General features: G+C 46.5%; 1 protein-coding gene across 1 annotated transcript in view; it reads right to left on the bottom strand.

The window, feature by feature from the left end:
* Rassf (Ras association family member) overlaps positions 1-22,627 on the bottom strand; it is a 56,035-nt gene that overhangs the window by 20,433 nt on the left and 12,975 nt on the right. The window contains exons 3-6 of the mRNA XM_077674756.1: positions 14,096-14,238; positions 13,719-13,794; positions 8,751-8,909; positions 1,410-1,775 (exon numbers count right to left, since the gene is read on the bottom strand). Coding sequence (XP_077530882.1) covers positions 1,410-1,775; positions 8,751-8,909; positions 13,719-13,794; positions 14,096-14,238 — 744 coding nt within the window. The remainder of the gene's footprint in view (positions 1-1,409; positions 1,776-8,750; positions 8,910-13,718; positions 13,795-14,095; positions 14,239-22,627) is intronic.

Below are 22,627 nucleotides of genomic sequence, written 5' to 3'. Positions count from 1 at the left end.
GAAGTTACGAAAGCACATGTAAACATAGAAGTACTGATGCGTTCTGCTGTTCGTACTGCGCACAGCATGCTTTGGTTTAGCTGCACAGCACTATGGGGCTTGGGGTTGTCTCAGACGACACTGGCCGATTGACGCAAGCAACGGCGTCTTACGTGACCCCATTTGTCGAGCGAGCACTGTTTCAGGGAACGAATATTTTCTCCCAGAACAAAAACAAGCCAGGTTTAAATGCGGGCAAAAACAAACCAAACGCTTGCCACGGTATGGTGGCGCCATCTAGGTTACGGAACGTAAAGAAACGCGGGAACAAACCAACACCGCTGCACAGGGTGGAGACAACCTTTGAACGGTCCCGTGCCGCCGCAATTGGGCCAACGGGCTCAACGCGTTATTCTTTTCGTTTCCCACGAGACCTAGCAACGCGAAACAGACAATATGATTCAAACTTCTTCAGTAAACCGCGTTGCGGCGATAATTTTAGCGCGGTTTTGACACAATGACTTGCTTCGGCGGCGAGCGAGCAACCGAACATGGCGGCGCCAGCGTTACGTGTCTCTACCCTGTACGGCGGATGCGTGAATGAAGGTACTCTAGGCTGCAGAGCGGTCGGTTCCCGTGATGTCACTTGGGACCACGAAAACGCACGATTGAGTGGGAAAATCAAAATTTTAACCTAAATTGTTTAATTTCTCAGTGAATAAAGCACCGTTTGTATCCGGACAAGCGCTGGGGGCACTATAAAACACGAAATCTTTCGAATAAAACCAACTTGCATTTTCTCTTCATGGCTCCTTTAAGGACGGCGGGTGCGTTTCATGTGGGGAAGCTGCTGCTCATTTGGCCATGTTGCCACCTGCTCATCCGGGATGGAGCCTTTAGCCCCGTGACTGGTTGCCAAGGTTACACCAATTACGCCTACCTCAACTGCGGCCCACGTGTGGCCTTGACCATTCTGAGATTTCTGTGGCCAGTCGCTGAGGTGCACATTAATTAGTAGATTGTAATTACCTTGCCCTGTTGATGCAATCACTATGTAGTTACTTGTACTACTCAGCTAACAAAGCCCCTGGTCTGTCCTAGTCCCCTGAAGCCTGTCATCACTTTATTGGTGAGTTTTGAACCCATCATGGCATCCCTACATGACGCCCTCAACTCTTGGTGCATAGTGGGGGATGCTGTTGCCAACCATAGCTAGCTATCTGGGGCTTCAGAGCTGCGGCGACACCCTTTATGACCACATTGGCAATCAATGTGTCCAGATAACCCCCGTAACCTTCGCAAGGAAGATAAGCAAAGATGAAATCGTTTGCCCTCTGTATAGTACCCGAATTAATTTCCCACAGGGTGAACCTTTGGAAACATTCCACTGCAACATGTACAGGGAAAAAATGGGCAGCGTGGCTTCTCACCTCTCTGTTGTAGAAATGGCCATTTATGGAGCAGCGGCGACGGAGTTTCACCCTTGATGAACGGCTCTTGCTACGCAGCGTCACGCCCTCAAAACCATTGGCATCTTCACACACTGGCTGCACACCATTGTCAGCCAGCAGGTCCGACAGCGAGTGCTTGTTGGGGTTGGGCAGCGTACGGTAGTTGCGGCCAATCTCTGACAGGTCGACGTTCGCTTCGCTCTCGTGGTCTTCCAGACCGGAAAGCTGTGCCTCTGTAAACACATTGTCACTGCTGGTGCTTGTTCTTAGAGAACCGTTCTTGTCCTGGGCGCCATTCTCCAGGCTAGCAGCCACCTCTTTCTCGAGCGAGCCATTTTGCGCAAGCTAAAAAAAAAAAAGGGAAAACAAGGAACGCTTCAGCAAACGCAAATTCCCCACCAGCATGTGATATTACCGTACGTTGTTTAATTTGTGCATCATGTGCCACCACTACTGAACATCGTCCTCACCCACTCCCTGGCCACTAAACCGGGCTCTTCACAATCACAGAGATGGCACGAATCATGTACGTGTGTTACATAAATATGAGCTGCCGTACATGCTTCCACTCGCAACAATGTCTCCGCACGTGGCTCACTGTATCTGTTTCTTAATGTGGGCCTGGCACACACAACTTGAAAAACGACTTCAGGTAAACTTTATGTCCGGCAACGTTGAGCCATTCACTCCTGGTTGCTAGTTAATGTTCAATAAATACGGACACATGCTGCTACCTAAGGTGGAAACTAAATTTCGTAGGTTTCATGCACTGAAGCTACACCTGGGTTATTAGACATGCCGCAGTGAAGGGCTTCAAATTAATTTGCACCACCTGGGTATTTTTAACGTGTTACCGAAACGTCGACACATTTTTGGCACCCATCACACAAAAACAGCCACCAAGGCCCGAATGAAATACGCTTCCTTGGGCTCAGCATCAGCAGCACAACACCTTAGCCACTGCGCCACTGTGGCGGGCAAGTCACAGCAATTCAAGCACCACACAGCAGCTGCACATTAAGTATCAAGTCTGAATGATTTAGAAAAGCCAATACAAAAAAAAAAAAAAAATTAAAATAGGCACAAATAATTTTTATTCATATGGCAACATTCCTTACAAGCATTATCATAAATGATGGTGATGAGAAAGGTTGCAAAATTATAGTTTTGCACAGAACAATACTATCAAAGGCCACTTCAATTAGATTGCCGCTAGAATGCAGTATTTCCAATTCCCCATTACACACCCATATGAGTTTGTACTCAAGAATTCCCTTCTTGATGAACTGAACAACTTTCCCTGGACCAAATTTACCTCAACAAGCTTCTTATGTGGGAAAAATCAATATTTCCTGTTCGAGAACTAGAAAAAAATCATGCATTCATAACATCGCAAATGTGCACACTGAGTCATCAAGGTATAACAGTCACCCTTTTTCACCCAAAACAGCTCCTGATGCCACAGGGTCTACATTTCAATGCAGTGCCATTGATGACGTACTAACTAGCTACCCAGTGTGCACTTTATGACGTTCCTTTTTATAAAGTAGGATACAAGATCCGTAGTATTCCCTTGGTCAGGCCAATCTTCTGTGGTCATTCATATCTGCTTGTGGGTCTATGTTAGTACTTCAAACTTGCACATGTGCACACTTGCAATTTCATCCAGGTTTCTATCAGATGTGTTTGCTCTGTTAAGCATGAGGCACATGCACGATGGAGCCGTCCGATGCGATGCACGACTGGTCGGAAATATGATTGATTGATTGATTGTAGGGTTTAATGCGCCGACGCAACGCAGGCGATGAGGCGCGCCGTAGTGGAGGGCTCCGGATTAATTTTGACCACCTGGGGATCTTTAACGTGCGCTGAAATCTCGTACACACGGGCGTTTTTGCTTTTCGCCTCCATCAGAAAAGCGGCCGCCGCGGCCGGGAATCGAACCCGCGACCTCGTGCTCAGCAGCGCAACGCCTTAGCCACTGAGCCACCGCGGCGGGTGGTCGGAAATATGGCTGCCACGCGTGAATTTGGGACACATAATCCCATGCATGCATGCGATGTGTCGTCAGCGTCGCACCCCCCAGTTTTCATTCCATGGTTGCCTCCCTGTTCAGGCAACACTCTGGCCGATTTAGATGTGTGCAAGAGAAATCCGAGCAGGAAAAGGAAATATTTATCAACTTGAAGTAAAAATGAATAGTGCTATTACATTATACACTACATTTTATATGTTTAGTAAAGTGGTGTCAGAACGTTTAGCACCGACAATTCCACTCGTCCATGCTGTTGGTACTGCTGGCAATGTGTCTATCAAGTGCCTATATTGTTAAGGTCCCTAGTATTGTTGCTGTTCATGCATGGCGTGTGCTGCATTATCGCTATCTTCTCAGCTACTCTGAGATGTTCGCTAGAGCTTTTTGTCACCACCAACTTCGTGCAGCCATGTGCCATCTAACCCGCTAAGACAATCCACTTCTGAAAAAATATAGAAGGCAGAAAAAAAATACGCCGTAGGAGCTTGTGGCGGGAGCCCCCTTCTTCCTTCGCAAAAGTGGGGCAGCAAAGAGCGCACCCCGCGTTTCCCGCCGCCCGCTGCTCCCCTCAAAATACTCTGAACTGCCACTAGCGCCTTCTAGGGGCTTTCAAAGAAGCTTTCACAGGGACGTCATTATGACGACACCTTCGTGCTCTCATTGGCTGTGGCTGCATGACGGTTGCAACGATCGTATGATTGCACCTGGCTCACCAGTCGCACGTCGTGAGCCTCCTCCGACGAGCATGCCACACCAAAACCAGTCCTGTGCAACCGTCGTCACGATCAGTCACATGCTAGTAGTCGCGTGCTCTCGTCATGCATGCGTCTCGCACTTTGGTCATTACAAGTCTACACAAGGTATCAGCTGCAACATTTTCCAGATTATGGGGTTTAACGCACCTTAGCTACACCTGGGCTGTGAGGTGCACCATAGTGGAGGGCCCCGGATTAATTTTGACCGCCTGGGGATCTTTAACGAGCACTGAAATCTCGACACACGGGCACTTCCCCTTTTCGCCTCCATCTGAAAAGCCGCCACTGTGGCTGGGATTGAATCCGTGTTCTTGGACTCAGCAGCACAATGCCTTATGCAGTGAGCCACCGTGGCGGGTAGCTGCGACAACTTTATCCACCAATATGTACTGAATCTCAAAACCATATCCTGAGGAAAACTGCCCACTGCATTCTGGTCCCTAGTACACTTAGACTGCCCTTTTATGGGTTGAAGACCAAACTAGAGGCTTGTAGTCCACCCACAATGTGAATCAACAACCAAGCAGGTAGTACTGATGAAGCTCCTACACCTTTGACTAGGCCCAAAGTTTCTTTGCCTATTTGCGAGTACTTTGACTGACTTTGTCCATGATCTCGATGCAAAAGCAACTGGTCTCCTGCTGCCTCTGGCCTGGCACGCTGCACATGGGAGGACTTCCAGCTCGAAGCATGAGAAACAATCTTAACTCTTTTGCTGAGATCTTGGCACATAAGATTACCTCCCTTTCTCTGGACTATGTTGAACGCTTTTTTTGCTTAAAACATAAACCAAGTACTTAATAAATTCTTTCATGCAATGGCACTTCTCCTTTATGAAGCTTCGTCTCGCCCGTTTTGCAATGTTGTTGGTCCCTCCAAAGTGAGCTAATAAGTGGAGTGAAAGATTTGTTCCCTTTTGATCACTACCAACTGCTGTTCCTCTGCATTGTGCACCATAGTACGGAGCGGATCTCACTTCTAGCTATTTAAGCACAAATGAGTGCCACCTTCACAGATTTTCCTTTGCATGTGCATTCGTGTGCAGCATTAACTTATTGCATTCAAAGACACATGGGCCTCCAAAAGCACGAATATTAAAAAAAAAAAAAAAGTGGTGCACTGCTGCTAAGCTGACGCCACAAGAGACTCTGCTACAGGCCGATAGCAGACAGGACAATAGCAGGAGTGACACAAGTGTTCTGTGCGACTGTATTGTGTACTTGTATCAGCCCACAGTTGTATGCCAACTTTTTGTATATTTGGCCCTTTAGCACGGCTTCAGTTACATGCACAGGGGTGGAACAGGTTCCATGGGTTTGGGAGCAGTCCTGGGAGCAGGCAAAAGTGCCTTTTGTAGCAGGCTTGGAGCAGCCAGAGAGGCATTTTTGGAGCAGGTTTGGAGCAGCCAAAATTGCCATTTGGAGGAGATGTAACACCATTTAACAGCATTATGGTGCCTCCCTAATCTCCGTACAGGCCGCTGTGCAAGTCCCTTGCCATGTATCTAATCTTGCTACTATTCTCAGGTGTTCTACCATGCACTAGAACCTAATCTAAACCAGGAACGCAGTTCTTGTACTATATCTGGAGGTTTACAAAATGCGGACTCATCTACCTTCGGCCCCAGGAGAGTCTAAAGCGATCAGATAACAGGCCTTGCTTCGTGTCCAGCAAAAGGCAGTGATTATGCGGCCCCACGGCGGCATTCCGTAAAACAAGGTGTTTGCTTGCATTTTTTCTATCGAACAGCGGTTTCAGTGCGTGCAAAACTGAACATAGCTTTTTCTTCCCCTACCACCAAGATGCAAGTCACGAACTTACGCCGCAGACAACGTACCTAACTAGAGCGTGTCAGAAGGCCCTATTATTATTAGACCATCCTCCACTAAGTAAAGCTAACCCCAAAGTTGAATTGAATTGAATTTAATTTAAGTTCATTTGTTCTTTTCTGAATACAGAAAAACGGGTGGGGAGGCAAAAGGCAACCAGCATCCCTCCGTTTAGCAGGGAGTTCATTTCAAGTTTCAAATTAATTTCCATTTAAAGTTTGCGAGCGAAAATGAGTAGATACCTCAAAGCAAAAGGGAAACACTCCGTAAGGCGAGCATGATGTCGCAAAATAAAATAGAGAAAAATACATCTCTAGTTTCTAACTCTTGCTACAGCATAGCCGGAATATAAAAAGCACCGTGTCACTCTGTTACTCACGGGAAAAGAACAGGAATGCGACTGTAATACAAAAATAACCGAAGCTCTATGCAAGTAACGAAACCTTTGCAAACAGCGCTGGCAAACTACACTTTTTGCTGAACTTCACAAACGGTACTTCATTGCTACTTCGCACTTCCTTCAACGTCTCTGCAAACTAAAGAAAAGCATAAACGTATTGTGCTGCCGAATTTTTTTTCGCAAATAAGACCAAAGTACAACAGCTAGCCAAATCTGGACATTTCCACGCGGCGCTTTTCGGACCAGATTCGTACGTAACAGGCGATCCTGGCACCGCGGTTTACGGCGTGTTTCGTCGTTTTTTCGTGGTCTTGCAGCGCGTAAATCGTTGAGGTAAAGGTCTCCAAGCATTGCGGCACGAGCCAAAAAGACACGACTAGAGAATTTTAGTATAGCGGGAGCTAGCGTTTAGCGCGCGCTATTCCTTGTGCGCGCCCTAGTGCGCATGCACAGTCCGCAAAAGGAGGGTTTGCGTTTTGCGGACGCACGCTATTTTCCCGAGTTCGCGGGCGGTACTTTGCGGCGTTGCGGGCTGCGCGCAGCTGGCGCTGGTCTCGCGAAACCTGTTTGCTCGAGACGGCCTGCCTCCGCTGGCCGCTGCCAGCCGGAATGGTTTTGTGCGCGCGCGCCTCTTCTTCACCGACGATCTCGCGTTGCTGACAGGTACCTGCGGTCGCACAGAATACTAGACTGTACTTCACTGTATCGCTGTGCCAAGCCGCACTGAACACTGCCGGCGTGGGCAATAGCGCTGTGGTTTACCTTTGGTCGCGTTTGTATGGGCTGGTTGGCTTGCAAAATTATAGTTATTTGTTGATATCCTAGATGGCGCTAGCTACGACACTGAGCCTTCTCGCTGGTGTGAACGATGAAGTGACTTTGGGCATTCAGCTGTTTTTTTTTTTCCTTGTTTACATGTACTTTGTAAACTTCTTCACCTGGTTAAGACATTTTGATGTCCACTGTCGGGCGCTTCGACACACGAACTGGCGCGGGCCCTGGGGCGAGCAGCGCGGAATGGAAAGCACGTGTTGCGCGGCGCTTTCCAACACCGCACCTGCTCGCACCGGATGTCCTAACCGCCACCACATGGGATGGCCACCGACGAAGACGACTGGCTTTTCCTTCTTCCCCGGCCCTCAGCGGCCGGAGGAAGGGAAGATGAGACGGGGGAGACGCGGTCCGGGCGCAGGAGAGCTCGGCCCGCCGTCTTTGGGCTCTGCCCAAGCACTGTTTTTTAGCTGCCCGCTGGTCTGTAAATAAATGTACAGTTTTTGCATCGGAAGCTGAGTTTGTCGGTTGAAGATACTTGGGGTGAGAACCTCAGCGCTATTGTGGCTTGGAGGAGAAGCCCCGGGGAAAAGAACATCCACGGGGATAACTTCCACCAGATACAAAGGCTTTCTGGGCACAACCATCATCACCAGTAGCAGGACCACGCTATTAGCAGAGCGTTGCTGGCGCAGTACTAAAAGCGGGGTTGGTAGAAAACGTTTGCGGAGCGCAAGTGCAATATTTTGCTTTCGCTAAACGCTAGCTCCCGCTATACTAAAACTCTCTACTAACGGCAGAGAAAACGCACCCGAATTGTAAATACTGCGGCGGCGGGTGCGCGCCTGTAAAAACAAAACGAAAAAGAAAATGGCGGCTAAACCGCACTGGCCAATCAGAGACGCGGAACAGGGGCAATTGCCTCGAGCGCGCATGCTCCTGCCAATCAGCGGCTCGTAAACGATCTTCGCGAAATCAGCGGTAACGCTAGTTTTCCTCATGGGACGCCATTCTGATAGAACAAAATACGCACAAAGAAAGCGGCTACAAGGCTTGCCCAAGATGGCCGCCGCCAGCTTTGAGTGTGGCGCGCGCGCGAAGTTCAAGCTTTTTTAGCCCGATTCTCAGCGTTTTGCAGCTCCTGCTGCATTTACAAAGTCGATTTTAGGATCTTTCCCGACCACATTCAGTGGTAAAACTTTCAGGGTAGGTGCCTGAAGGTATGGAGACTTCAAAAATGTGTTTTTCCCAAAATGCATTTTTTCGCGATTTTCGACCATTTTAAGACCCGCGTCCCCCTTATTATTTCAGGCGGGTTTGGCACAACAGGGGCGGTTCGGCGCAGGATGGCGCAGCTAAACACGTTTGGTGCTCAATGGCGCAAATGGCGCAGCTTCTCCACCCCTGCATGCAGAAAAGCAACCTCAATGGTGCATACTATGCACATGGCCTATGTGCAACAAAGGATGAGGGCAGAATAGTTACCCCTTTGAGAGTCACTACTTGAAGGCAACACAGTGTTTACCATACCCCTCTTCCCTTTGAGTTGATGGCAAGACGACTAAGCCGCAGCGATGTCCTCCTCCTTCGCACGGGAATGCGGTCGTCATGGTCTTCTTTCAGTCGGATCACCCGGTTCACTCCCCAGTAAATCCTAATGGATCCTTCCAAGATGAGGCGGCCATTTCTCTGCAGCAATACAAATCATGTGGGCCACTTCTAACTGCATGCTACACTAATGCTGTTTCTCTGCCACTTCAAAGTGTTGAACCTTGTTACAATTAAAGTCCATGAACAAATGTACATAATGAAGTCATCGTAATTCCATTTTGTATGGAAGTGATAAATGCAGACAAGGGTTATAACAGAACAAGGGGTAATAATGAAGTCATGTTTGCTCCCCCTTCAACTTTATTTAACAAGTTTTACTGCACTTGCAATTAATATGTTAACTGACATAGTGACACTATATTGCAGAGAAGAGATGCACAACACCACTCCCACCAAAAGCAGACAGATTGAAAATGCATGTGCTCCTCTTTTTATAATGCGTATTAATTAGAGATCCTTTATACATGTGGGTGATTTCAGATTAGATCGAACAGAGCATGGCTGGTCGACCTCTTCAATTTGCTTGAAATCTTTTTATATCATTCCCTAATTATTCTAATATCCAGATTCCCCAATATTTTCCCCGGGAAAAATTTTGTCTAACTGTAAAAAATTTTGGAATGTGACAAGGTGGACCCTTGCTGCTACCTGCCCCTGCGCCTCGGCCAACTCAACCTCTGTCTACGAAACTATTTATGAGGGGCAATTTGTAAATTTTATGCTCAATTTACACCTGGTGTACAACATTTCTCTAAAAAAAGTTTTGTTGCTGGCAAAAACAAATTTTTTTCTAACTTTGAGCCTAAATTTTACAAAGTACTCATGTTACAGCCTTCAAATTTTACTCATGTGTGCTCCTTACATTCCTAAACAAACACGCCGAATATTATAATGGGCACGCAAGTTTGAAGAAAAAACTGAAAAAGACAAAGTTCAGATGCTAATATATAAAAAAATACATCTTCAATTTTTTTTTTCATTCTCCCCAGATGTAAGCCTTTACATGTACTTTCATTATTATCAAAAACATGTTGCATCATTTTGTTCCTGGAGCGCATACAGTGCGAGAGAGGAGCCCTATTTGCCTGGCTCTCTACGACGTACTGTAGTGAGAGCAACTTTCCTCAGAGTTGTACAAGTTATATATGTTTCGCACAAAAAGCAAATTATCCGTCCGAGGATACAATAAGTGAGAATGGAACAGAAAAAATGGCATTTCTGATGTCCACGTCGACACCATAACAATCGATCTGCGCCGAATTTAGTGTATAGGTTAGGGGGTAAACTGGCAAAACGCCTAGGCCCTATTTAAAAAAAAAAAAAAAAAAAAAAAACAAACACTTTTAATCGTTGTGAAACTCTTTCAACATGTTTACCGCTAAATTTGCATTCGTTAGAAGTAAAAATACCTCGGACCATATTGATACTGGAGTGTGTACAGCGCAAAAATGGAGCCCTGTAAGCCATGCTCCTCGTGGGGTGCTCAGACAAGAAACAGTGATGTGGCTACATCCTTAAGATTTGCACATATCTGTTTTTTTGTAAGAAAGGCAAAATATCACAGCTGAGGTGAGATTACACAAAATACAGTAGAAAAACGGCTTTTTAAAAGTTAATGTTTGACGACATAAACAACCATCACACTATCGTGTATACTGCTCTGTAGCACAGAATTACCCGTCTAGATAAAGGTGCTTGCCATACAGGTATTTAGTTTCCTTAGAGGGTATACATAGGCCATTCTGCATGCACATCACACGTACCTGCCGCGGATCACTTAAATATTGTGCCCCATGTGTCAGGACTGAATAGCGGAAAACGCATGCACTGGTCATCACTATTTCTTTTTTCTTCCACGGTACCTGGAAACTTAATTTCACTCTACGTATGGGAGTGCGCACACTTGACCTTCTAAGACAACAGTTGCCATGTTTGTGGCCGTATGCATTCGGATTTTTTAGACCTTCCTCAGGTTGTGAAATCTAGCCTGGTGTTTAAAGATTCCTACAACTACGTCGCACGCATTCTTTGAAAATGCGATCCAGAGTCCTCTAAGAAATGCTAAAAGGTCAAGGGCCTTCTATACGAAATCTCCTGGCTCCCACGTGGCAAGAACAATTCCCCGTACCTCCAACTCTCTCTCCAACCCTAGCTTCTACAGGAATATTCAGTCTTTCGAGCATGAAAAACTCGCCTTTTGTGCACTTGTCTCATTCACCCCCAATAGCATTAATTTTACAGTGGCTGAAAATGAATGCACAGTTCCATTGAGTTCCTGGTATTTTTCGTGTATGCAACATAAGTGTGCTAGTTGGCACAATACACGCAGGAGCACATTTATTTCTAAGATGCTAAACTTGGTTAGCCCAGTGGTGTAGTAAAAACAGTTTTGCTTGTACATGCGGAATTTTTCCCAAATTAACTTTGTCTTAAACTGTTTCTTCACAAGAGTTTCCTCGCCATCGCGCACAACCGAGATGATGCTTTGTTTCACTTTGCATTGAGAACTCCAGCTCATGATTTGTGAAGTATTCCCTCACCACCCAATTTGCAGTCCCCAATCACTCTGGGCACCTCACGAGTGCGCGCGGGTGCGAGTAAGCAAAAGAAGGGTCGCTACGTGGAGGAAAGCATGCAGTATTCCCGGTAAACTAAAAGGCAAAAATGTGTGCAACTACTCGTATTGTGAAATATTTGATTTTATAGAGCGAATACAGCTAATTTAGGATTGCGGTGTGTACGGATACAGTGTGTTGGCGATATGAATCAGCTCGGTAATGCTAAACAGCATATCAAAAGGAAGAATGTCAGCACTTCAAGAAATCCAGAGGAAGCTCAAAAAACTAAACCCGAAGAACATCGTTCATTTTTGTTGATAACTGCGCACATTTCGAGAGTATGTTGTACCGGTGCTACATTTATAGGAAAGGGGTGCTGCATTTTCCTATTTTCACTATGATTCAAAGTGTTTCTATTTCTAAACAAAGTAAACTTTGCAGTCGACATCTTGAAAGTCAAGATGTTTCATGAAAATTGAAACAGCACTTTTTTTTTAAATATGGGGCTGAACCTATGAGTTTTGTCATTTTTTTCTTATATTCTATACACTTTAAATTCGGCGCAGATAGGTTGTTATGGTGCCGACATGGACATCAAAAATGCCATTTTTTAAAGACGATTGTCTTTCTTGGGCTACTTAAACCCAGAAATTTTGGTCTGTGTGTATGTCGGTATGTCTGTCTGTCTGTCTGTCTGTCTGTCTGTCTGTCTGTCTGTGACTCGATTCAGCCACCCGGCCAAAGCAAAACAATGCCTGCGCAATAGTCTTATATAGTCACAGCTAAATCTACCCGTCTATGTCCGGTGTAATGTTCATACTTGTCAACATTGTTGAAGAAGAACAAGACATTACGCAAATATAAGACAAAAAATAAAAACAAAAGTGATATTTGCAGTGTTCCTTTATAAAAAATCAAACATGCTTGAATTTTCCGAAATTAAATACTTCATCAACTGCAGAAAAAGAATTCACTCCGCCGTCGCTTGCTGTCGCCCGCGCCACTATAGCTTCTGGCGCCATTTTAAGAAATCAACCGGCAACAGTTACGCAAGGTTCCACTAGATAGGTTCCACGTTCTGCTTGCAACGCACGTGGAGTAGGGAAAGGCGGTTCTATAAACGTTGAAGTAGGGCGCCTCGATTAACGAGCGTCTTCGCCGTACGGCAGCATTCGCATAGAGACACCCGGTTTGGAGCAGTGGAACGCGGGAAATTTAAAATGATTTAAGCAAACCTTTGGCGTCTTTACCTTGGGAGGAGCGCGACGCAAGAGGAACAACATGAGAGGTGAGCCGGAAAGCGAAGGGAGGCATTTACTTCGCAAAAGCCGATAAAGACTATCGTCTTTTGACGGCATTTGCACCGAAAGGAGCAGATACGCGGCCAATTTTTTCTGTTACATTCTGAATTATTGTATTCTTAGACAGACCATTTGCTTTTTGTACAAAACATATATTATTTATACAACTCTGAGGAACGCCGTGGAGAGCCGGTCTAATAGGGCTCCAATCTTGCGCTGTATGCGCTCCAGGAACAATATGCAACATGTATTTGATGATAATGACAAGTACATGTAAAGGCCTACATCTGGGAAGAATTAAAAAAAAAAAAAAAAAAAACTAAGATGCTTTTTTAAATATTAGTTTGAACTTAGTGTTTTTCAGTTTTTTTTTTTCAAACTTGCGTGCCCACTGCACCCTTACGGTACTTTATACAGTTATAATATTCGGTGAGTTCAGTAATAAATGTAAGGAGCACACATGAGTAAAATTTGAAGGTTGTAACTTAAGCACTTTTTGTAATATTCAGGCTCAAAGTTAAAAAAAAAATTGGACTCTGAGCTGATTTTGACAATTTATTTGTGAAAAATTTACGTTTTTGCCAGAGTGGAAAGCCAGGCTAGTTGAAAGTGATTCATGGCTGGAACTGTGCACAAAAAAAACGGGACCAGAGAAGACGACACACATAGTCGAAAGGCTAGCTCCCGCTGCAGTGAATGAAGGTCATTACCCAACTTCCCAAACAAAAACAACAGTTCCAGCTCTTACAATACCAGAGATTCCACCAAACTTGGAAATAGTGCCCTGGTGTAATATAACTACGTATACAATTTTTACCTGTTCTTATTTCCTGAATTTCCAGACAACTCATCAAAACCTGCAACAGGCTTACCACCTTCAACGTCACGAAAATTAATGTTGCCGCAAAGTCGACTTGCCCACCAAATGCACTCATTGAGAAATTGGTACAAGTGCACCACCTTGATGTTGTGCAATATGAACAAATTTCCCTACCCATAACCATTCCAATGATCACTCCCAAACGTACCAGGCGACTTTGAACAATGCCACTTTTGCCTTCGTAGAACTGATTGTAGACCTTCAGTTTCCCTTCCAGGTGATTTCTGAAAGGGAAGCCAACCGTCAGTGATAAAAATAAGATGGTCAGAGAGAAGCTGCAATCGCTAGCCCTATATTGCCTCAGATGGAAATAATAATCAAGAACAAACACTTACGCCCGTTCAAGACCACCTATTCAGTCAAGACGTAACAAAAAGGCACTAGAAAGCTAAATGCACTTTTTTTTTAATACGGATGCATTTTTGACCTTGTAATAAAAGGAACAAAATGATCCTTTTGGCAATACCATTTCCAGCATTTCATCATACTTATTATCTAGGCCAGGGAAGCCCAGGAGCACAGTACCTGGGGACAGATGACACACACTGGCGGTCTTTAGTATTTTTCCCAAAACTTGTGTGTGCCTCCACTTGTGAGCCGTGGCCGAATAGAGTTGGGCCAAAGAGGACACTGTAGCATGGAACATGGCAGTATGGAACTGCCTTGTGCTGTGTGGAATGAGGGATAGAACAAAAGCACACAGGCTGTGATACACAGCTGGCACCCAAGTAACCCGTAGCAACACAAAGTAAGACTTCTGCGCAATATTTTCCCCAGACATTTTTAGGGAACAAAGTGAAAAAAGCTGCAACCATAAAGCTACTAGCAACTTCACCAACATCTGATCTTTAGCAATTTCACTGCTAGTCACCTACTACAGTTCTGAACCATAGAAAACAGGGTTGGCAGTTCTATACCTGGTTGCAGGGTTGTTTTTCAGATAATGAAGGAAAAACAATGCTTAAAGGCCAACTGCACTCAAATTTCACCTCGGCCAAATTTATTTTTAATGCGTAGTAAGTACCCCCAAATAAGCTGGGACACAAGTGGTAGCCCCGTGAAACGCCTCGTTAATCAGTCAGAAGCGTTTAAAAAAGCTCCGCCGCAGCCCACTCTGCACCTGCCGGCGGATCGCGTAAACAGCCATGACGCGCCTGTGACGTTCCAGCCGACGGTGGCTTTTTCCTCTGGCCAGCCACGCAGCGCGGGAGAACCGGTCGAGCTCTGCTGCCCCGTGCGGGCGTAGAGCTTGCGCGCAGACATTCTCCCGAACTGGTGACCGTCCGGCCGCTCGCTGGACAGCTGCAACGTCACTGCAATGGCCGCGCTCTCCTCGGTTTCGGTTTCAAAATCGCCGATTTTTGCTGGCCGCTTGCGGCGTCCACGTGCGTATTTCAGCTGTTGTATTTTGCATGTTGCTTTCTTTTTAAGCAGACTATACGGAAATAGGGTTTTGAAGAAGTCGAAATTTTGAGTGCAGTTGGCCTTTAAGTACACGGGATCTCAGTGCAAGGTAAGAATCCCCAGGTGGCCTGGCTAAATTGATCCGCAGCCCTCAATTACAGGGTGTCTGTCCCCAGCACAGCTCTGGCACATAAAATGCTGTTTCTTTTTACAATTTCCTACATAGCAGACACGAAATGGATTTCCATCATCTTTCCATACTGGCCTACACCTGGTGAAAAAAAAAAAAATTCACTTGATAATGACAGCAGTGGCAATTAACAAACTCAAAGAATTGCAAGATACCCGTATTGCAAGAATTGCAATACGGGTATCTTGCAATTGCATTTGCAATTGCAATTGCAATTGCAATTGCAATTGCAATTGCAATCTTGCAATTGCAATACGGGTATACCCGTATTGCAAGAATTGCAAGAATTGCAAATGCACCCGTAATGTTTTTATACCCTTAAGTATCCGAAATAATAGAGTACAACACCGCTTATACGTTTTTTATGGGACCGAGGAAAAACAAACGTAGTGGCCAAGAAACATATAACACGAACATGCCATGAGTACTGCAAAAACATGCTGTTAAACATTATAAAAAAGACATCAGCCATGGTTCAAACACAAAATAAATTTACTTCATATTTCCAAGGTTTAAAAACATTTCTCAAATAAGTTTGGCACTTTTTTTGGCCCTGTAAAATGACATTGCCCTTTTACAACTGTTAGATCGCTTCGTGGCTGTTCTCATCGCCTAAGTGGCTCACGTATCTTCGTACAATGTCCAGTTCCATTACCGTAAGGTTCCAAAAGAATGCCCACCCAAATTACAGAGATATCAAGTGAAAAACATGAAATGGGCGAACCTTCGGATCACATGCGAAAAAATACAAAGAAGCTGCACCGCCAAGCAAAACTGCAGTTATATACCAAGTGAAAAAACCGGACAGGTTGTGCCCCTTTTGTTTTGCGGAGGGAGCTCCCCGGGCTTTCGGAGGCGTCGAAGATAGAGTGATTTTAGGGGGTGGGTGATCGTTGGGATCTTTTAGTAACAGAACATTTCACCCCTAAAAGGGGGTTGGCGATCTTTCGGGGGAGGGTGTTATCTCGGAAATTTACGGTGGGTTCTAAAATTGAGCTTAAAGACAACAGTGGCAGGCCAAACACTTTCGCAATACATATTTCAGTTCTTCGCTGACTACCCGTAGAACGCCATATTTGTCTTTAAGTGAGAGGGCTTTCTGCTTTCTTGACAGCAACAATGGCGGTGTGGCAGGCAAATAGTAATAGGTTGAATAGCAATATACTGAATAGCAAATAGACTGAAACATAGTAAGCTCACTAGCAGAAAACACGTGGAACAATGTGTTACAGGCACGGTTATGAGTGCGCGTTCTCGTGCGAACAGGGTAGCGACAACTGCAATAATGACAATGATGATGCTTACAGGTGTTGTGCCATGCCTTCTTGTTTCCGGGATTAAGATAGTGTGCCAACAGCGCTAGCTGGGGACTATGCAGTTCAGTTCTTTTTTTTTTTTTTTTTAGGTGTGGGGTACCTTAGGACCGCACAATGTCCATCCGTGTCCGTGCACATAGCATTTACAATCGCAAAAAAATCACACTGGCACCGGCAGGATTCGAGCCTGTGTCTGGTAGACCAGACAGAGTTTAATGTCAGTCGTCTTACCCACTGGGCTACGACCGTGAGTTAGTACCTGAGAGTCAAACAGCTTACTTCCTCGCCTGTAACAGTGCGGAGTACCTTAGGACCTCCCAATGTCCGTCCGCGTCCATCTGTGCGCACACCACCATCAAGCGAAATTCGATTTGAGCCGTGAGTTGCAGTACCATTTAGGGAATAATCAAGGTGGAACTCACGGCTCAAATTGAATGACGGTCGGGGCGCAAATCGGATGTCATTTCAAGTCCCCGTACTTCGCACCCTCGCCATCATACACAAAGTGGAGATGCTGCCATTTTTTTTCTGTGCACTTTTATCAATTTAGCTACCGTATAAACCGGAATATAGGTCGAGTTTTTTTCCAAAAAAATCCGCCCAAAAGTCACCCCTCATCTTATATAGCGGTCATTGGCAGAATGTAAATCGTTGTCTGGCAACAATGTGCAAGCGTAGTCCGTCGCCATCGCCATTCGTTTCCGACTGCTCTCTCGCACTATCAGGCTTTTATTTGATTTCGCTTTTCTCTAGTTTTTCGTCTTTTACTCGTCTATTATGGGTGCATGCGTACATTTCTGTACTCCATATCCGTATCATTCCATATCCTCCATATCATTCCATATCCGTCGCGTTTAAGCTGACGGCGATTGAGTCACCGAGCGGAATGGGAATATGGCGGCGCAACGCCAGTTAGGCTTTTCGGAGAAAAGTGTGTGGTACTGGCGGTGTGCACGTGCAACCCCCGAAACCGATCGTTCCGTGGACGTCAAGCGGTGCACCCCGAGTTGGAGAACAAAGTGGCGGACTTCGGGAACTTCGCTCACGATCGCTCAGGAGGCCATGCGCGGACCGGCTCCGCGAATTGTACAATGAGTGGATAGCCGGCGGCAACAAAAAGACCTATACGGGTCTTTCGCTGTCGCTGCCCGACGACATGGTTACACGAGCGTTCAAGAAGTGCTCCATCAGCAACGCGCCGGATGGCATGGAAGATGACAGTGCGAAGCAGTCATCCTCGGACGACTATTAGAGCTCGGGCGAGTGACTTCGGCAGGCATAGTGAGCGGCAGTGACGGACGGGCGTCGAAAATAAATATAGACATTGTGAGTGCGCTTCTGTGCCGAAATATTTTTTTTTGTCAACTTTTCCCACCTCAAGGTAGGGGGTCGACTTATATACCGGGTCGACCTATAATCCGGTTTATACGGTATATTCTTTCATTATTTGTGCCCCATAATTGCAACGTATAAAGCAGGAATGTGGTAGTACGACGACCAGGGGTGAGACAGCTGAATCAGATTTGGGAGCTGATGATGATGATGGTTAGTGTTTTTTGGCGCAAGGCCAGCTGGGGCAAAGAGCGCCAAACAAAAGTATCTACAATAAAATAGTGGCTACTAAAGCCAAAACAACAATAAAATCAATTAACGGCAATGGTGATGGCTGGTGTATAGGGCCAGATTTGATTATGTGTGATAGGAAATGAGGTTTAAAAATTCACATCTGACAAGTACTCAAACACACGTTTAACGGAAAACATGGCATCGTCACCCAGAAACAGAGATGGATGTAGGGGAATATGTTGTCTGTAGAGTTCTCTGAAGTGTTTGTGTTGTGTTGTGTGAAGTGCCTTGCATGTGATTAGTATGTGCACTACGGATAGGGCCTCTCCGCACCTGCTGCACTGGGGTCTAGAAGAAGATCCCGTCAGCAGATACGAGTGCGTCGCATGGGTGTGCCCTATCCGCAGCCTACCCAAGGCGACTTACGTGTGTCTGTTGTGTGAGTCAGCTGTGTACCGTCCCAAGTGTGGCTTTATTACATGTAGTGTGTTGTCTGTCTGTTTGTCCCAGTGTGTTTGCCATGTTCTGTGCAGGTGTTGTCTTATGTGTGGCTTGAGGTCTGTGTAGGGTATCGTTGTAATGTCTACAGTGTTCCTGAGTGCAGCAGCAGCGGCCCTCTCGTCTGCCAACTCGTTCCCAGCGATCCCAGCGTGTCCTGGGACCCAGCAGAGGAGCAGCTGATGCTTCTGTGCATACACGGACATGATAGTGTTGAATACAAGATTAACTATGTGGTTTTTGGGGGGTGTATGCGATGACAGTGCGCGAACAACACTCAAGGAATCTGTGTAAATGATAGACTTCGAATTTGATTTTCAAGTATGTGTCGTACAATCAGTAAAATTCCATATGCTTCTGCTGAAAAAATTGTTGTGTGGACACTCATGGTTCTGGCTGCACTGAAATTCGGACCATGAGCAGCACAGGAGACCATAGACGAGGTTTTAGACGCGTCACTGTAAAATTCTGCAAGTGGGTATTTAAACTGCAGGGACAGAAAGTGCTGCAGTATTGCAGCTCGCGGTTCCCGATTTTTGTCAAGTTTCATAAAAGAAAGGTCGGAGGACACAGGACGAACTTTCCAAGGAGGTAAAATGTCTGAAAAGGACGATCTGTACACATCTAAAAACGAAGCGCTCAGATCCGAGGCTCGCTCTCTCACTCTAAGTGAAAAGGGCAGAGGAACGGATGGGCGATTTACAAAAAGCACAGATGTGGATGTGTCGTTAAAGACAGGATGAAAAGGATGGTTATTCAGCGATGAAATTTTAAAAGCATAAAGTAAGTCCATGTACGTTCGTTGGTTCTCAAGGCTACACTTATTACACTCGGCATACAGACTCTCGACCGGGCTAGTGCGAAAAGCACCCGACGCAAGCCGCAGCCCCAAGTGTAGCACTGGGTCAAGCATTCGCAACGCTGTTTTAGTCGCCGACCCATATACCACACTGCCATAGTCTAAACGAGACCCAACCAAAGCAGTATAGAGCCGTAGTAGGAGTTCTTTGTCGGAACCACACGATTGATGGGAGAGCACCTTAAGTATATTCATTGTTTTCAGACATTTATGTTTAAGTTTCTTGATGTGTGGAATGAATGTGAGTTTCTGGTCAAACACAACACCTAAGAACTTGTGCTCCTTGTTCACAGGAAGCGACACGCCATTCAGAGCAATGTCTGGGTCCGGATGGACCCCGCGCTTCCTGGAGAACACAACGCAGGAGCTTTTTGCAGGATTCAATTTAAACCCATTCTTGTCTGCCCAGCCGGCAAGCTTCTTGACACCAAGCTGGACTTGACGTTCGCATATTGACATATTACATGATTTAAAAGATATTTGCACGTCGTCTACATACATAGAATAAGAGATTGTTGGTGGCAGTGCCTTTCCAAAAGAGTTCATCTTTACGATAAAGAGAGTGCAACTCAACACGCCACCTTGCGGCACGCCATTTTCTTGCACGTGAACCTTTGAGAGTGCACAACCAACTCTTACTCTGAACGTTCTCTCCGACAAATAACTACCAAGGGTGTTCAACATATTACCCGAAACACCGAATGACCTGAGGTCACTAAGGATCCCATAACGCCAAGCGATGTCGTAGGCCTTCTCGAGGTCGAAAAAGACAGTTAAGCAGTACTACTGCTTATGCACGAAGGCATCCTTGATGTATGAGTCAAGTGCAACCAGTTGATCGTTCGTCGATCGCCCCACCCTAAAGCCTGCCTGGCAGCTCTCGAAAAGACCATTGTACTCGAGGAAGTACACGAGCCTGTGATTGACCATCTTCTCGAAGAGCTTGCACAGGCAGCTCGTCAGGGCTATTGGACGGTAACTTGAGGGGGACGCCGGGTCCTTTCCCTCCTTCAAGAAAGCCACTACAATGGCCTCCCTCCAAGAGTGTGGAATGTGCCCCGAAAGCCATATTTTATTATATAGATGTAGAAGTGCTTCAAGTGTGTCTGCGTGTAGGTGTTGTATCATTGTGTATGTAATGTTGTCTGGGCCTGGAGCTGAGGGTTTACACGTGCTCAGAGCAGCCCTCAGCTCATGTAGTGAAAACAGGGATTTGTAAGAAGTCTGTGATTTGTTGTTGTCGTGTAGGGACTTCTTTTCACAAGACGCTTTATGTTTCAGGAAAGTGTTCGTGTAGTGTGCTGAACTGGACACGTGTTGGAAGTGTTGTGCGAGTGTGTCAGCCTGGTCTTCCAGAGTGTCCCCTGTTGTACTGACCAGGGGCAGGCTGTGTGTCTGTTGTCCTTTGAGTTTGCGTATACGTGTCCATACTTTCCGTGTGTCTGTGTAGGAGTTTATTGATGTTATGAATGTACGCCAACTCTCTCGTTTTGCCTCACGGCGCACACGTTTTCCTAATGCCTCGGCCCGTTTGAACAAGAGGAGGTTTCCCGACGTGGGGTACCGACGAAGGATACCCCACGCCTTGTTCTGGGCCTCTCGCGCCCGCCTACAGTCCTCATTCCACCACGGCCTCCGCTGGTTGCGCGGGGCACCAGAGGCGTGGGGAATGGACTTTTCGGCGGCGTCGAGGATGTGCGCCGTGAGGAGTTGGGTAGCTTCTTCAACGTGCAGGTGTCCTATGAATGTGTGGTGTAGTTTGGATGTCTCTGTAAATGTATTCCAGTTAGCTATTGCTTCATTGAACCTATTATGGGAAGATGAACTGCTTGGGCCTTTACCTATATATGTAAGTGAGGTGGGGAAGTGGTCACTGCCATATGGGTCAGTTCCCACACCCCACTTGAGAAGAGGAAAGAGAACTGCGGAGCCAATAGCCAAGTCAAGACATGAGTATGTGTTGTGACCTATGTTATGGTATGTAGGCTGTTTATTGTTGAAAAGGCATGCTCCAGAGGATGTAAGAAACCTCTCTATCAGGCGACCCCGGGCATCCGTACGAGAAGAGCCCCAAAGAGAATTGTGAGCATTAAGGTCGCCTGTTAGAATGTACGGTTCGGGCAGCTGGTCAACCAGCGCCTCGAAGTCAGAGCTCAAAAGTGTAACATCAGGAGGAATGTATATGGAGCATACCGTTATCAACCTATTAAATATTATTAAGCGTATTGCTACAGCCTCAAGGATAGTGTTTAAAGTGACAGGGTGGCACGCTAAGGATTTCCGGACGATTATGGCCACACCACCAGAAGAGTGTGTGCAGCCATCCCTGTCTTTCCTGTATACCAAGTAACTATTCAAGAAATTTGTGTGTCTAGAATTCAAATGTGTTTCCTGAACACACATTACACTTGGCTGATTGGTATGCAGAATCTCATACACGTCGTCAAGATTATTCAGAAGGCCTCTGCAGTTCCATTGAACAATATTTTCTCTTCCCATTATTTAGTGTGAGAGCTACTGGAGTGTGTATGTTTATGTGTCGTCTTTCGGGGCTGTGACTCTTGGATTGGGCTTTTTGGGCGGCCTATCTGTAGGCTTGGACGTCGGAGGCCGCTCCTTGCGCTGCGTTGCAGGCAAGAATGGCACGACGTCCATCTCGTCGTCCGATGTCCTGGGTGTGCCCGTGGAACCGGGCCCCCCGGACTTGGCCCCCCTTCGGGGGCCCTTCGTTTGAGCCGCCACTGCCGCTGGTGTCGGGGGCACCAGAAGTGGCACGGGCGGTGCGGTGGCGGTGGGAGCCGGTCCGGGGCCCGTGGTGTCCATGGCACCCTCCAACGCACTGGACGATGGGGAGGGAGGGACAGGAGTGGCACCGGTCCCAACGGAAGAGGTTGCCACCACAACCGCTGCTGGCTCAGCAAGCGGTGCGGAGGCGGGCTGGGCTGCCAGGCGGGGGCGGGACCAAGTCCGACTCGCGGTACTGGGTCCCCGCCGAAACCAGACGCCGCTCCGCCCCCGGCGAGCCGCGTTGGCGTACCTCCCCAGGGGGAAAGAGGCGAACCTATTTCGCGCCTCTGGGAAGGTGATGTTTTCAGTGACTTTGATGTTGATGATTTTCTTTTCTGGTTGAAACTTTTCCCATTTTCGAGAGTAGGCGGCATGGCGCAGTTGGCGCAGGTGAGGGTTGATGATGGACAATTGTCCGATGGGTGATCATGCTGGGC

The sequence above is a fragment of the Haemaphysalis longicornis genome, unplaced genomic scaffold, assembly GCF_048455015.1.
Source record: "Haemaphysalis longicornis isolate Haplotype H1 unplaced genomic scaffold, Haemaphysalis longicornis Haplotype H1 scaffold_1, whole genome shotgun sequence".
Lineage (NCBI taxonomy): Eukaryota > Metazoa > Arthropoda > Arachnida > Ixodida > Ixodidae > Haemaphysalis > Haemaphysalis longicornis.
Note: the sequence above shows the minus strand (reverse complement) of the source record. Positions and strands in the feature narration are given on the sequence as shown.